At 46.4% G+C, this 15,621-nt stretch overlaps 1 protein-coding gene across 1 annotated transcript; it reads right to left on the reverse strand.

Annotated features, from left to right (window-relative positions):
* Positions 1–1,213: 1,213 nt before the first annotated feature.
* Positions 1,214–15,552, reverse strand: Scarf1 (scavenger receptor class F member 1). Its single transcript, XM_076871514.1, has 11 exons — positions 15,143–15,552; positions 14,762–14,823; positions 14,431–14,532; positions 12,800–13,322; positions 11,233–11,451; positions 10,727–10,855; positions 9,223–9,317; positions 8,683–8,803; positions 7,652–7,773; positions 7,425–7,571; positions 1,214–6,794 (listed from the first exon to the last, which is right to left on the reverse strand). The coding sequence occupies exons 1-11, from the start codon at positions 15,358–15,360 to the stop codon at positions 5,851–5,853; spliced, it is 2,682 nt and encodes an 893-aa protein (XP_076727629.1). The 5' UTR covers positions 15,361–15,552; the 3' UTR covers positions 1,214–5,850.
* Positions 15,553–15,621: the final 69 nt, after the last annotated feature.

A 15,621-nucleotide genomic window follows, 5' to 3' on the forward strand; every position in this document is an offset into this window, starting at 1 on the left:
TGCTGGATTCTAAGGGTTCTGCTGTCCGGCAGCGTTTTCCTGACCAGAGGCACAAGAGCCTGACCTTGGAAAACCCTGTGTTCCCCAGAGTCTGTGTACTCCCGGAGCTGGCTCAATATCCCAATGCTATAGGAGCCCCAGTAGCCTCCTATTCCGCTTCCCCCAGTCCCAGTGCGCCCTCTGCTGCAGTGAACTGCCGCTGGCTTCCCTGCAAGGACATCCTCTCCGGCACAGTGCTGGTTGGTATTGTTGGTTTGTGCCAGGAGGATCCTGGCTGATTACCTATTGGGTTACCCACCCCGTAGATTCTTACTCAAGGTTTCCACCGCACCTGACAGCTCTTCCTTCTTTCACTCGCCTTCCTTTAGCCAACTGCCTGAAGACCCTCTCCAGACCTCAAATACATCTTTTAATTCACTTTCCATGACTAGGGATGTGTACAGGAGGCCCTGGGATCAATCCCCAACATCACCAAAATAATTATTCAGTTTCTCCCTCAAAACTATGCCACTCCTGATCTCCCTTAAATAAGGTAAATATAGTGAACCATCCTTTCAACAAATATTTGTTAGGTACTTGCTATGACCACACCAGTATAGCTGTATCTCTTAAATATTTAATCTGTCCATTAATATCCCTAGCACACAATCATACAACTCAAACCCATTCCCCACCCCATCTAGTAAACTGTGGGAAATGCAAATAGGACCTCTGCTAAAATTTTTCAGAAACTTTACCGTTTGTTCTGCAAGTTAAAGTTCACATTCACAATTTTACCCATATGGGCTCCTCTCCACCAACACATCTTTTTCTTCTTTGGGGCTGTTTGACCTGCCTGGTCTTAGGTGCTCCAATCACTGTCAAATTGTTTGTGGTTCTTATGCCACTATTCTCATCTCCACCTCTGGCCTTCACTATAGCCCCTTCTTGAATAGCACCTCCTCTGGGAAGCCTTCCCTGGCCACTCTGTAATACCTTTTGTTATCTTTGTCCACTAATATGGTATTTCATAGTTATTTATTCATGGTTGTATCCACTTTTCCCACAGACTATAAACACTTTGGGGCGGGAATATGTATTATTCAACTTTGTATAACCAGCTCCTAATACTGAAGTAAGCACAATGGAGACACACAATATGGGTTTGTGGAATAAAAACATAAATGAAAATTCTGAAAAGTACCAGATTCTATGACACCAGATCCGATGGTAGTGCCAATAATAATAGCTTTTATTGAGAGCTAAACATATACTACATGCTTTTCATCATTTGTGCCATTTAATCCTCACAAACACACTAGGAGATAGACATTGTCTTCATTTTTCAGAAGAAAAACCAGAGGATTTAAGCAACTTTTCCAGAGCCACAAAATGAAATGTTGAAGCTGGGACTTGAGTCTAGGTCTGAGTGAAACCTTTGTTTTTTGTCAGGAGTACTAATGCCACAACACCAGCACTGTTGCCAAATCATAAAAGAAATAAGGGCTGGGGATGTGGCTCAAGCAGTAGCGTGCTCCCGTGGCATGCGTGCGGCCCGGGTTCGATCCTCAGCACCACATACAGACAAAGATGTTGTGTCCGCCAAATATTAAAAAAAATTAATATTAAAATTCTCCCTCTCTCTCCTCTCTCTCACTCTTTCTTTAAAAAAAAAAATAAAAATAAAAATAAAAGAAATAAAACCATTGGGAATGGAGCTCAGTGATAGAGGGCTTGCCTAGCATGTGCAAAGTCCTGGGTTTGCTACCCAGCACTGCAAAAATAATAATAACAATAAAATAAAACTACTAACATACCAGAAGAAAATATAGATTATTTCACTAATTTTAGAGTAGAGAAGACCTTTGCCCTTGTAGAGAAAAAGAGAAGAAACTCTAAATAGGTTTTAAAAACCTATCACAAACTGAGCAAAGAATTAATATTCTTGATACAGAAAATGTACTTCCAAATCAACCAGAAAAACATGAACAATTCAATTCAAAATGGAATATACCCAGATTATCTATAGGAAAAATACAAATAGCAATTTAAGGTCTGAAAAGACCTCAACCTTAGAATGATCATAGAAATTCAAATTGAAATGAGATTTTTTTTTTCAGTGCTGGGGATCAAACCCAGAGCCTTGGGTATGCTAAACAAGCACTCTATTGCTGAACCACATCCCCAAATGCAGACATATCAGTTTTTGATGGTTAAAAGAAAGTTTTGTTTTTTAATTTGTATAAGGACTTTAAGAACTTTAACATGTATTACTTTATTCCATTTGTGCTAAAATAATAACTTACCATTTTCTACCTAATTAGATTTACAAGGAAATGAATGCCCATGTATGTGAGTGTGTGAGTGTGTGTGTGAGAGAGAGAGAGAGATACACTAGGGATTGAACCCAGGGTCTTCTACATGTTAGATAAGCACTGTTTATTTATTTGTTTATTTTTTAGCTATTGATGGACCTCTGTTTTATTCATTTATATGTGGTGCTGACATTCGAACCCAGTTCTTCACACATGGTAGGCAAGCACTCTGCCACTTAGCCACAACCCCAGCCCCAGGCAAGCATTGTTTTTAATATTATTTTAGACAGGGTCTTGCTGAATTGCTAAATCTGGCTTCCAACTTATGATCCTCCTGCCTGAGCCTCCCAAGGAGCTGGGATTATAGGTTTGTGCCATGACACCTGACCATGCTTATTCCTTTAATTTGTGACTACAAACCCATACAGCTATTTTGGAGGGCAATTTGGAAGAAGTATAGAAACTTCTAATTTTCTTTCACTATAACTCAAAAGCTCCCTCCTAGGAATATATTCTACAAAAAAATGTATTCTCGTGCAATAAGAAATGTGGATACATTTTATTTTATCAGAAGCAACTCAGCTGTCCATTGGCAATGGGCATGGTATAAAATAACCTGTCGTATTTCCACATGATGGAATTTCACCTGGTCATATTTTATGAAAGGAGGTAGCTTTACATTTACTGACTTCAAAAATTATAGAGAATATCTTGCTAAGTGTGAAAGCAAATTGCAGGGCTGGGAGTGTAGCTCTGTGATAGAGCCCATGCTTACTACCTACAAGGGCCTGAGTTCAATGGCTCTGCCAAAAAAAAAAAAAAAAAAAAAGAACAAAGCAAGTTGCAAAATAGTATGCTTAGTATGTTTTAAAACATATATTTACATGTGTACAAAAAAGAAATCTGAAGCCTGGGCAGTGGTACATGCCTATAATCCCAGTGGCTTGGGAGGCTGAGGCAGGAGGATCGAGAGTTCAAATCCAGCCTCAGTGAAAAGCAAGGCGGTAAGCAACTCAGTGAGACCCTGTCTCTAACTTAAATACATCCTCACATCCTATTTAGGGCTGAGGATGTGGCTCAGTGGTTGAGTGCTCCCTGAGTTCAATCCTGGGTACCATAAAAAAAATAAATAAATAAAAAAGAAATCAGAGTATCTCAACTGTAAGATTCTCTGCACACTGGGATAGAAAGGGACACCCCTCCCCTAACTTCTTTTCTTTTTATTACTTTATTTATGCAGACTAAAGATCAAACCCAGTGCCTCACACATGCTCTGCAAGTACTCTGCCACTGAGCTACAGACTCAGCCCTCCCCTTTCTTTTCTGACTAGGTAATATAACAGATAGCCAAATTCAAATAAGACCAATAAGCACTCAGTGAAAAATAAGTCAGACCTCTGTCTTATCCCCAGACTGCCTCTAGGGAAAAAGGGAAATCTTGGTTTTACTTTATACATGTTTTTAATGTTATAGCTTTTTATTTCATTTATTTTTATTTTTCATATGAGCTCTCTTTTTATTGCCTAGGATGGTCTCAAACTTGTGGGCTCAAGTGATCCTTCCCCCTCGACCTTCTGAGTAATGGACTACAGGCACCTGTCACTGCCCCAGCTAGCACTTTTTATTTTTTAACAAAGAACCAAATTACCTTTCATAATTTTAAAAATATATATACATATTTGGTTATCAATGAACCTTTATTTTATTTACTTATTTATATGTGGTTCTGAGAATCGAACCCAGTGCCGAACATATGCCAGGTAAGCACTCTACCACTGAGCCACAACCCCAGCCCCTCATAATTTTTTAAATAACTTTATTTATTTATTTACTTATTTTTGTGCTGTGCTGAGAATCGAACCCAGTGCCTTACACATGCTAGGCAAGCATTCTATAATCCCAGCCCCACCTTTCATAATTTTTTTTAAAAATTCAGTCTAGGGTTGGTGTTGTGGCTCAGTGGTAGAGCACTTGCCTAGTATTGTGAGGCACTGGGTTCAATTCTAAACAACACATATAAAAAAATGAATAAAATACAGGTGCAACAACTAAAACAAATATTCAAAAAATTGTTTTAAAAAATTCAATCTAGTGAGAAAAAAAATGTTTACTGTAGAAAATTTGCAAATTATTCAAAAGTTTAAGAAGAAAATAAATATTCAACTGCAATGTCATATCCCAGGAAAAATATAATTTAAGCTGATGCTTTTCCCTAAAATCATTTTTTATTTTATTTTTTATTTTTGCACTAGAAATTGAACCCACTGGGCTCTACCACTGAACTATATTCCCAGCCCTTTTTATTTTTTATTTTGAAATAGGGCCTTGCTAAATTGCTTAGGGTTTCACTAAGTTGCCGAGGCCAGACTTGAACTTGGGATCCTCTTGCCTCAGCCTCCCAAGTCACAGGGATTACAGTTGTGTGCCACCATGCCAAGTTCAAGTCTTTTACTCTTATGCACATACATTTGTTTTAAAAAAAATAGTACATAGCCAGGTGTGGTGGCACATGCTTGCAATCCCACCAACTCAGGAAGCTGAGGCAAGAGGATCACAAATTCAAGGCTGGCCTCAGAAACTGAGACCTGTCTCAAAAAATAAAAAGGGCTGGGAATGTAGTTCAGTAGAAAAGCACCCCTGGGCTCAATCCTTAGTACCCCCCTGCCACACACACAAAAAAAAAGTTCATAAAGTAGTCACTAAGTACACAAAAAGGGAGAATTCTAAAAATTCATTTGGAGGAAAAATGAAATAAAATTTATAAAAGGAAAACAATGGGTCTGGCTGCTTGTTGGCACACTTCTGTAATCCTAGCTTCTCAGGAGGCTGAGGCAGGAGAATTGTAAGTTCAAGGTCAATTCAGCAACTTAGCAAGACCCTGTCTCAAAATAAAAAATTAAAAATGCTGGGGCTATAGCTCAGTGGCAAAGTCTCATGCCTGGTATGCTTGAGATCCTGGGTTCAATCCCTGGTTCCTCAAAAAATAAAGAAACACAGGGAATTGAGAATGTAACTCAGTAGTACTCAGTGATACTCATGCTTAGCATGACTGAGGCCCTGTGTTCTAACCCAAACACCACACACAAAAAGAAAAAAAAAGCTACGCTGTATACCCTTATTTCTAAATTGCTTTTTACATACTTAGTATAGCACAAATATTTTATCCTTGTACACGATTTTTCTAAGAAATATTTGTTTAGTCTATCTTCATCATCAAACATTTAGTTTGCTTCCGATTCCAGAACAATGTTTTGCAAATGAAGGAAATAATAGTCCTTTGGGGCAGAATTTAGAACAACAGAGAAAAAGTCCCTGTAGTCATCTCTTCCCCCTTCCTGACCCCATCCGGCAGGGTCTCTGCCCAGGCTTCCAGCATTGCCAGGGCACAAAGCCAACTGGCCTCTAACGCTGGCCTTCTCCAAGGCAGAGGCTCTACTGCTCTGGCTCTGGGATCATTTTCCATCACAAAGTATAATCTGATCCATGAGTAGTTCTGGTGCCCCCTCCCTGCCCTTCCGCCCATCCACAGTCTTTCAGTTCCCCAAATTCAGGGTCCTTAGGACTCTGGTGGCCCAGACATGAGTACAACATTCTCATACAAGGGCTCCTCCTGCCCTTCCTCTTCTGCCTGCTTTTGGAGATCTTGTTCTGGGGGGCTGTTCCCAATGACTGGCTCCTGGGCCCTCCCTGAACTCTCAATGCCATCCCCTACCCCTCTCGACACTTCCTCTGATCTAACTCCTATAGACTCCATGGTACAAATGAGTTTGGCATTGGCGGCTAAGCCAAGGCTCTGACTGGCAGAGCCAGAGGACAGCCCAGGGTTACCCTTGTTCTGACCCCGGGCCCGGCGTGGTGGCTTAGCAATAGCACCAGGCCTCTGACTGGCAGAACTAGAGGCCAGCCCAGGGCTATTCTTGTTCTGACCCAGGGCTCGGCGTGGAGGCTTAGGGATGGCAGTCTTGACCTTAGCTTCTGCCTGACCTTTCCAGAAATTACCAAAATGCCGAAAGATAGACAAGACAGGACCCTCAGATCTCTGGGGCTTCCCTGCCAGCATGTAGATTGTGGCCACAGGATCTGAGGTCTCCTTGACACCACTGTCAATGGCTTCCACACACTCAGCTGCTGTCTGGTCTTCAAAGTAGTACTGGTGGTCAATGGCAGAATCTCCAGGGCTGGCAGTAGCAGGAGCAGCCTCATCTGTGTTTCCTTGCTCCAGAGTTGCGGACTCCTTGGCTTCCTGACCTTCAGGACCTGGTTGGGCCCCCCTGGAGAGCCTTTTGGGTTTTCGGAATGGGCTGGAGAGTTCTCCTGAGCTTCGGCAACTCTGTGACGCAAACTTGGTGCCTTCAGCAAAGGAAACTGATGGCCGCTTGGCCCGCGCTAGGCTGGAGGTGCGTGGAATAGCAAATGGTGTGGAGGTATCCTCTGGGGGAGGGAAGGGGCCACCAGCCAGGCTGGCCTCTGCTGACTCTGCATGGGTTACCGGGACCATCCCTGGCAAAGGAGACAGAAGAGCTTGCTGCAGTTAGGTTGGCTACCCCAGTTCATCCCGCCGACAGCTCAGCATCTTCTGGGAAGCTTCAAAAATGGCGCAAGGAAAGGAGGGAAGATGCAGAGAGGCAGGAAAGGGCCAATTCAGCAGACACTGCTCCTTCACTCTTCTACCACCCCTTCCCACTCTGAATCACTAGTACACTCCAGTCAAGCTGAAACTTGCAATGCCACAGAGCCACATCCCTCTCCCTCAGGGCCATCATAAACGTTGTTCCCTTTACTTGAAACACCATCCCAATTGTAACTTTCACTTTACTAACTCCAGCTAACCCTGCCAGACAACACAGCTGTCACCAACACAGATGTGTTCCCTGATGCCAGTTGGCCCAGACGTGGCTAGATTATGAGCCCACCCTAGTGTATCCCCCATCGAAGCATCTATCACTCTGTCCTATAAGTGTCTGATTACTGCCTACCAGACTACAGGCTTGCTGAAAATAATCTATTTTGTTCTCTACTGTGTCCCCAGAGCCAGTATCAATAACTATCATAGAATGGAAGTAGATCCAAGTTTATATGTTTGCTGGAGGGAAGAGCTGCTCAGGGGTTCATTGGGCTGTTGGGGGCTACCTTCTTGGGGTGGCACACAGTAGGCAGGAACTTCGTCCTCTACTCCAGACTCAGGATCAGAAGAGAAGGAGTCATCTGAGGCCCAGCCAGCAGAGGGTGGCTCAATGAAGCTGTGGTTGAAGGGGACCTCTGGGTCATGGTGAGAGACTATAGGAGATACAGATCAGCACAGAGCCTGATGGGAATCTTTGTCCCATCCCAGTACCCCATCCTCAGTCCTCACTTACCTGTCACCCAGGGAAGTTTGTGTCTGCTGAGGGAACCACAGGACAGGGCAGAGCCTAGACTGGTCAGCGCCCCCCAGACCTGCTGCTTCATCCTGGACAAGGCAGCACCATCTCTCACAGGCCTAAGCAGTGGAGTAGGAAGGGTGGTCAGTGCACAAAACACAAAGTGACCTGTGTTACCTTGGCAGGGTATGACGGCGGCTACATCTACTTCAATGGCTCTGTATCAATTATAGAATAAAATCTTAACTACCGAGCCCAAGGTCTGAATCACAGAAAACAGCATGGCTCTTGAGTCACAGAGACCTGGGTAACAACTCTGGCTCATACTTCACTCCCCGTAAAATGGGGACAACAATCTTATATCAGTTTTTCTCAGGACGCATAGTATTTGGCAGTGGTTTTCCAAAATGTAGCTCTTTGTTATTGTCATCCTAGTTGAACCCCAGTAAGCCTGTCCTTATCCCTATGCTTCTCTGCTCCCAAGCAGTCATTACTACTCCACCTGTCAACATTGGTCTGATGGCCTTTGTACATGTCCTCATTTTCCTGGGAGGGGCTTCTTCCCCACCCCAGGGCTCTCTGCCATGGGCAAGGACAACAGGATCTGCTTATCTGTGGATGCCCAATAGCACACAGGACACACTCAAGGATCAGGCCATGAGAGAACTGGACAGAATCCAGAGAGCCTGTTGGGGGCTGTGTGTGTGCCGTGACTATGGCCTCAGTGACCTCTATGAATTGAGGATGATAATCCTCCTGCCCCCACATTTCCTGTTCCAAACCTCCATACTTTTGAGTCTCCAAGAGGTTAAGAGGCATGAGGACATTTTGTGAAGAACAGAGCTACCTTTGAGCAACACTCCCCTGTGGCAACCCCACTGGCCCATTCCTTCCTCCCTTCTGTCTCTTAGAAAGCCATATTCTCCGTTGAACCACCAACTGTCTCCACTACCTCTGATCTAAGCACTGACAAGGCCAGCCCTTCCACACCCTGGAAAGGAAATCAGATGGGACCGGCCAGTGTTCACCTGTCCTTGGGGTCCAACCGAGTGGTCCAGCGGTAGTAGGCCCAGCAGGCAATGCCCAGGAGGAACAGCAGCAGAGGGACCAGGATGCCAACAGCGAGGATGGCATCCTTACTGTAAGGGCCTGGGGAAGCAAGAGATGGTCAAACACTCAGGAATTTCTGCTCTCCCATGCATGATGCCTCATGTTTAGCTCTGAGTTGCTACTTCCCCAGAGTCTTCTATTTATGGGTACCTCTCCCTCTTCCAGCCAGCCTCTGCTGGTCTGTCCCCTCCTGACGGTCCAGGCCCCATTCTACAAATTCTTATCCTGATTTTCTTGTACTCTGCCATTCCAGAGTCCAAGCCAGCCCACTCATTTCCTGGATCTACCCTGGTTTCTCCCAGGGTCCCAGAGCATCCATATGGATTCCAAGAACAGGAATGTCTCTGAAGCAGGCTCAGGTTTGCTAGCAAGTGGGGCTCCTGGAGTTTATGGAAAGGCTGAGATACTCCCTGTTTACTGCAGCACCTTGCATCCTCCCTGCACTCTCCCCAACTCACAGGCCCCTGAGACAGGGTGGCAGAGTCCTTCTGTACATTGGCAGGGAATAGAGCAGTTGTTTCCATGGAAGCCAGATGGGCAGGAACTGTTGCAGCTGTGGGGTAACAAGGAGGGGCAGGCTGAAGGCTGGGTGAAAAGGGATGGAGGTGGGCAGGGGAGAGGGAAGGTAGATTTCTGAGTACTATACCCACCCCCTGCCATTTCCCTAGATGATACCCAAGAATCTCACTTCTGAGTCACATTCTAATTGCCTCTGGCAGTGGAAGAAACCCTCAGGCTTGAAGCTGCCCAGCTATTGGCAGGCCAATGTACAGCACTCTGGACAGGGTCTACCTCTGACTATCCTCAGCCCCTTAGCCACCCAGAACTAATGTGAAATAAGCAAGATGCCAGTGGCATTCGGGGAGGTGTCATCAGGATATGGAGGTGTGAGTCAAGCCTGGCCTTGACCCTAACTTTCCAAGCCTTGGACCTTTCCATTATAAAATGAAGTCTCTTCTATTTGACATTACAAACTGTCTCATAAGTGAAAACCTGATTGGAGACACTGTTTTCCATCTGAAGACCTTAGGGAAATGACAATGGGTCTAGAGCCTATCTCTAAGTAAGGTCCCATCCAATTAGGGAGTAAGTCCTTTTTTTATTCTTTCTTTTAAATTATTTTTCTTTCATTTTTTTCCCCCTAAGGTCTCAGATTGAAAATTCGAGGGCTAAGGATGTGGCTTAAGTGGTAGCACGCTTGCCTAGCATGCGTGAGGCACTGGGTTCAATTCTCAGCACCACGTAAAAAATAAAATAAAGATATGGTGTCCACCTAAAACTAAAAAATAAATATTTAAAAAAAAAAAAAAAGAAAAGAAAAGAAAGAAAACTTGAGATCCTCCGGATGTAGTAGCACATGTCTGTAATCCCAGCAGCTCTGGAGGGTGAGCCAGAAGAATTGTCTAAAGCTAGCCTCAACAATTTAGCAAGGCCCTAAGCAAGTCAGCAAGATGCTGTCTATAAATAAAAGTAAACAGAAGAGCTGGGGATGTTGCTCAGTGGTTAAGCGCCCCTCGATTCAATCCCTAGTAACAAAAAAAAAACAACAACAACAAAAAGAAAACTTGAGATCATGCACTGTTACACCCTGCCTGACACTGGTCAAGCTCCTCAGTAACAGGTTCTGTTAGATATTAGTCAGCTATGACCAGTATTCACTCTCTAAAGCATACACTATTAAAACCCCTAATTATTAGCTGCTTCACTATTCTGTACACATGACTTAGTGGCCTGCTGGTTGTTTTTCTTTCCTTTTTTTAATCTTATTTATTTCTTTTTTTAGTCCTTTTAGATTTGGTATTATGACTTTCCTCAGATGATATGACCTCATAACAGGAGGACTAACTTCTGAGTTATGAAAATGGTAGACAGGTATCTGAGAGGTGGAAAGCCCCAGGAAAGAAAGTTTAGGAACCATTACTCAGTCCCAGTACCCTCCTGCCCACAGGGCTCAGTCCTTACCTGGTCCCCCAGTAGCCAGCACTGCAGACACATTCTCCTGTTACAGCATCACAGGAGCCCTGAATACAGGTGGGGCAGGTAGAGCCACAGCCCTCCCCAAAGGTGCCCATTGGGCAGGAGTCTTCACACCTGAGGGGAAACAAGACTCAGGGATGGGGAGGGTAGAGCAGGTCTGCCCCCATAGTAGGGACCCTACCCACCTTCCCCATGCTCCAGGACTCAGAAACCCAACTGGCCACTCCTCAGCAGTGAAGCTCAGGTATAAACAGGGCCTTGAACCTAGAACCAAACCAGTAGGTGACAGACTACAAATTCCTAGAGGGAAAAGGGGAAGGAAACCCCAAGGGGTAAGGAAGTTAGAAGAGCGTGCATCCCAGGACTCCCTCAAAACTCTTTTTTGTCCCTCAGTTTTACCAGGAGGTAGCCCCAAGGGCTGAATGTGTGTTGGGGAAGGTAAGGATCCTACAGAAAAGTCTAGTCCACCCTCAGTAGGGTGGCGTCCTCACCTGGGCCCCAGCCAGCCAGGGTCACAGTGCTGACAGTGGCCTGTCTCTGGCTGACAGGCCTCTCCAAGCCGGCAGCGAGGGCACTGCTGGCTGCAGTTCTTGCCAAAGGTGCCTGGTGAGCAGGGCTGCTGGCACTGGATCCCATCCCAGCCTGGCTTGCAGGACTCACAGCGGCCTGTGTCTGGGGAGCACGATGCATTCTGCTCACACTGGCCACAGCTGGTAAGAGAAAGGGTTCATGGGAGCACCAAGGACAGATGGAGAGCCCAACTCCTCCAACCCACCTATAGCCCACTCAGATCTTCAGGGGCATTATAGAGCATCCAGGTCCCAGTTAGGTGACTCAGGCAGGTTCAAGCCTCAGTTTCTCTGTCTGTGCAATAAAAAGATCAGATAGATGATATCTGAGGGCTCTCACAGGGTTCCATTTCTCTCCTTGCTTTATGATCCATCCTTCCCTGGGTCCCAGGGTCACCTGAAGCTATGGTACAGCCAGGACACAAAGTTACCACTCTACCCTCCACCTGCTTTCTGCCCAGCTTTCCTTTTCTCTTCCTTTCCCCTTTCTCTCTCCCACACTATGCCATCCCTGAGGTCAGGGCTCAGTGGTTTATCTTCTATCCCACAACATGAAAATGTAAAAAAATCAATTATAGACTGCATGCAGTGCAGTGTGCTTGTAAGGCTACTTCAGTGCCTGGAACAGGAGAATCACTTTAGCCCAGGAATTCAAGGTAAGTCTGGGAATAAAGCAAGACCAACCTTAAAAAAAAAAAAAAAAAAAATCAGGGACTGGGGTTGTGGCTCAGTTGTAGAGCACTTGCTCATATGTGTGAGGCACTGGGATTGATCTTCAGCACCACAAAAAATAAGATAAAGATATTGTGTCCATCTACAACTAAAGAAATATATATATGACTAATGAATGACTATGACTGTTTTAACTACTATACTTCCAAGTTTACCTTATCTAAATTTTTCATTGATGTTTATCAGTAACTTGAAGTTTCTCCCTCCAGATTCTTAATTATCTGGGATGATAGACTTGGGTCAGATCCATTATCAAAAGGGAAGAAAGGAGTTTATAAAACCAGTCTAACCAATCCTGACTAGCATTTAGAAAAAGAAAAAAGGAAACACCACAGTGTATATGTATATGTGTAAATATAAGGATGTATTGTCTAGTTACTTTTATTTCCTTTATATAAAATGTGCTACATGTGTCATGTGGGATGTAATTTCTTGTTCTTGAGCTGATCAATAATTGAAAGCCACTGAGTCTTAAAGGGCCATTCTTTTGAATTGTGATTCTTTTTCTAAGTATGGCTTGCTAGTATTATATCTTTAACTAGTTGGATGAAAGGAGTGGGAGGGCTCAACCCAGGGGTATCAAGGGGTTCTTCTTCTTTCCTCCCTGTCTTGTGTATTTTGGGGGGATAGCACTAGGATCCCCCACTCCGTGTGTAGCACTTCTCACTGGGTACCTGCCTCTTCCTGCTCTTCTTGCTCTTCCTGCTTGCTCCCCCTGACCTGGGTCCTCCCTGGTGCTCCTTGGAGGGGGGCTCACCTTTTGCTGCACTGCACCCCGTAGCTACCGGGAGCACAGGGCAGCTCGCAGCGCGCGCCTTGGAAGCCAGGAGGGCAAGAGCACTGACCGGAGGTGGCACTGCAGAGGCCACGCACGCACTGACACTTCTGACGGCACTCGGAATCCCACCAGCCAGGCTGGCAGATGCAGCGGCCCGAAAGCTGCTCGCAAGGGGAGCCATTGCAAGAGCAGCGGAAGCTGCAGCGGCGGCCCCACCAGCCCGAGTGGCAGAGACAGGCTCCTGTGGTCTGGTCGCACTGAGATGTAGAACTGCACTGGCATTGGCGGCGGCACGTGGATGACCACCAGCCCCGATTGCAGTGGCACACACCCGTCTCAGGATCGCAACGGCCGTGGGAGCTGCAGGCACACGTGAACTCACAGCGGCTGCCCCAGCGGTCCGCTTGGCACTGGCACTTGCCGGTGGCTGGGTCGCACTGGCCGTGTGGGTGGCAGGGGCAAGTCTCACGGCAGTCGGGGCCCCAGTACTGGCTTGGGCAGCCTGCAGGGTTGCAGGGAACGGAAATCGGCTCAGGGCCAGGCACAGATCCTTGTCCTGTCCTTTCCTCAAAGCAGAGGGGTCCAGCCAACCCTCCAAGAGACAAGGACAGACCCTGGAACATCTGGCAACCTGTCCTCCTGGAGCATAGCTCACTTCCTGCTCCAGACTCTGAACTACAAAAACCCTTAGCCTGGGGCTGGGGTTGTGGCTCAGAGGTAGAGTGTTTGCCTAGCACAGTGAGGCACTGGGTTCATCCTCAGCACCACATAAAAATAAATAAATAAAATAAAGGTATTATGTCCATCTATAACTAAATGAAAAAAATTAAAACAAACAAACAAAAAAACCCCTTAGCCTGGGCCCAGCCTCCCACTTGATGTTCTAGAGCACACTCAGAGATCTTGAGTGAAAAGGGGGTGTTCCCAGAGTCACACATAGGTGGGTGGGGGCTTTATTCACAAACCCCTGTTGAGCTTCCCACCCAGGGATTCCTGGGGCCTACCTTCAGGCTATGGGTCCACTAACCCCCTTTCTATCCCCCTCTTCTGCCAGAGAGGGCAGAGAGCCCGGCTTGGAGTCTCCTGCCCTCCACCCATATATAAGGTATCTGTGGGGGAGACTAAATTACACAGTTAACAGGGATCACAGGAATTTTCTCTGAGGAGTTAAAAACCAGGCAAAGGTCCCAAGTGGGCAGGGTTTTGTGGATATAGAGAAAAAAACAGATGACTCAGGGCATCTACCAGGGGTATATCACTTCTGTAACTGGGCCTTAATTTCCTCAAACTTGAAACTTGGGGGAATGGGGAGGCTGAGGCAGGAGGATGATGAATTCAAAGCCAGCCTTAGCAACTTAGTGAGGCCCTAAGCAACTCAGCAAGACTCTGTCTCTAAATATAATATAAAAAAGGGCTGGGGATGTGGCTCAGTGGTTAAGCTCCCCTGGGTTTAATCCTTGGTACCAAACAAACAAACAAACAAATGACTTGGGGGGATTCTGGCCCTGCTGTTCTAAGGTTACATTTCCATCTGTTCTGCCATGCCCCTCCCTCCCCCACCCACCACCTAGTTCTGCCCAGTAACTTCATCCTGCAGTTGATAGACTCACGGGAGCTGCACTGGGCCCCGAAGAATCCAGGTTTGCATCGGCAGAGGCCTGGTTTCACACATATTTCGTCTTTCTGGCAGGCATCCAGTCCTTCACAGATAGCTGAAAAACACCCCACCCAGGTCTGAAAGTCTGGGGCACACACAACCAGGGGACACCCTCTCCCTTCAGGGGCTTTGCTCCCTTAAAAGTCACCCTCATAAGGCTGGGGATGTGTGTCACAGGATGAACCCTGATTCTAGGGCTCTGGAGAGGAAAGAGTAGGAAGAAAGGGTTGTCACTGGGTGATATCTCCCATCTCCTTGGCTGGGGGTCCAGCCTGGCTACTCACGAATGGTGCATTCTCGATCTTTCTGCCTCCAACCTGGGCAGCACTGCAGCTCAGCAGAGGGGCTGTGGGGCAGAAAGGGGTCAGCTGGTGGCAATGCAGCCCCCCAGGGTGAATCACTGGCTCCAGCTGAGGTGTGGTAATCTGCCTCAGAGCACCAGGGAGAACTACCCCACTGTGCCCGTTCACTCCGTCTCCCTCCTTGGTCTTAATAACACCTGCCCTGACTATCCACTATTTGCCAGATCATCCCTCAAAACCCTTCCCTTTAGTGCCAAGACCTCTTCCTCCACATCCTCATTCTCAGAAATGCCTCAATTTTTCATTCTCAGAAATGCCCCAATAATTCAGTCACCATCCCCATCAGTCTTCCCCAAGACCCACCTGCTGCCCATGCAGACGTGTTGCCCATTGGGATCCAGCTCAGACCCCTGGATCCCTGCAGTCCAGAGCAGCAGCAGTAGGAACAGCAGCCCCAGCCCCATGGCGGCCAATAAAGTGGGAGGGCTTGAGTTAATCTGGCTTCCACAGCTCCCAACCCCCTCCCTGCTTCCTCCCAAGGCTTTTCCTGAGGAAACCAGGCCGGAGGGGTGGACTGACATGATGCTCCGCCCTGAAAGGGCCCCATGGGTACTAGGAAGGCCATACACTCAGAAATGAAAGGGAAAGAAAGGCTGATGGTTAAAATTGAGTGGGTTTATGGGTCTTAATCTGGAGGCAGGAAGGAAGAACAAAGGCCTATGTCCTTGGATACAGAGAACAGGCAAAGGGGTGGGCATGGCTTTCCATTAGACCGTACTCCCAAAGTGAAGCCAGAGCTGAGAGAAGTCTTCCATCCAGTGACCAACCAAGAAGGAAACCCC

This window comes from Callospermophilus lateralis, chromosome 11 (assembly GCF_048772815.1).
Source record: "Callospermophilus lateralis isolate mCalLat2 chromosome 11, mCalLat2.hap1, whole genome shotgun sequence".
Lineage (NCBI taxonomy): Eukaryota > Metazoa > Chordata > Mammalia > Rodentia > Sciuridae > Callospermophilus > Callospermophilus lateralis.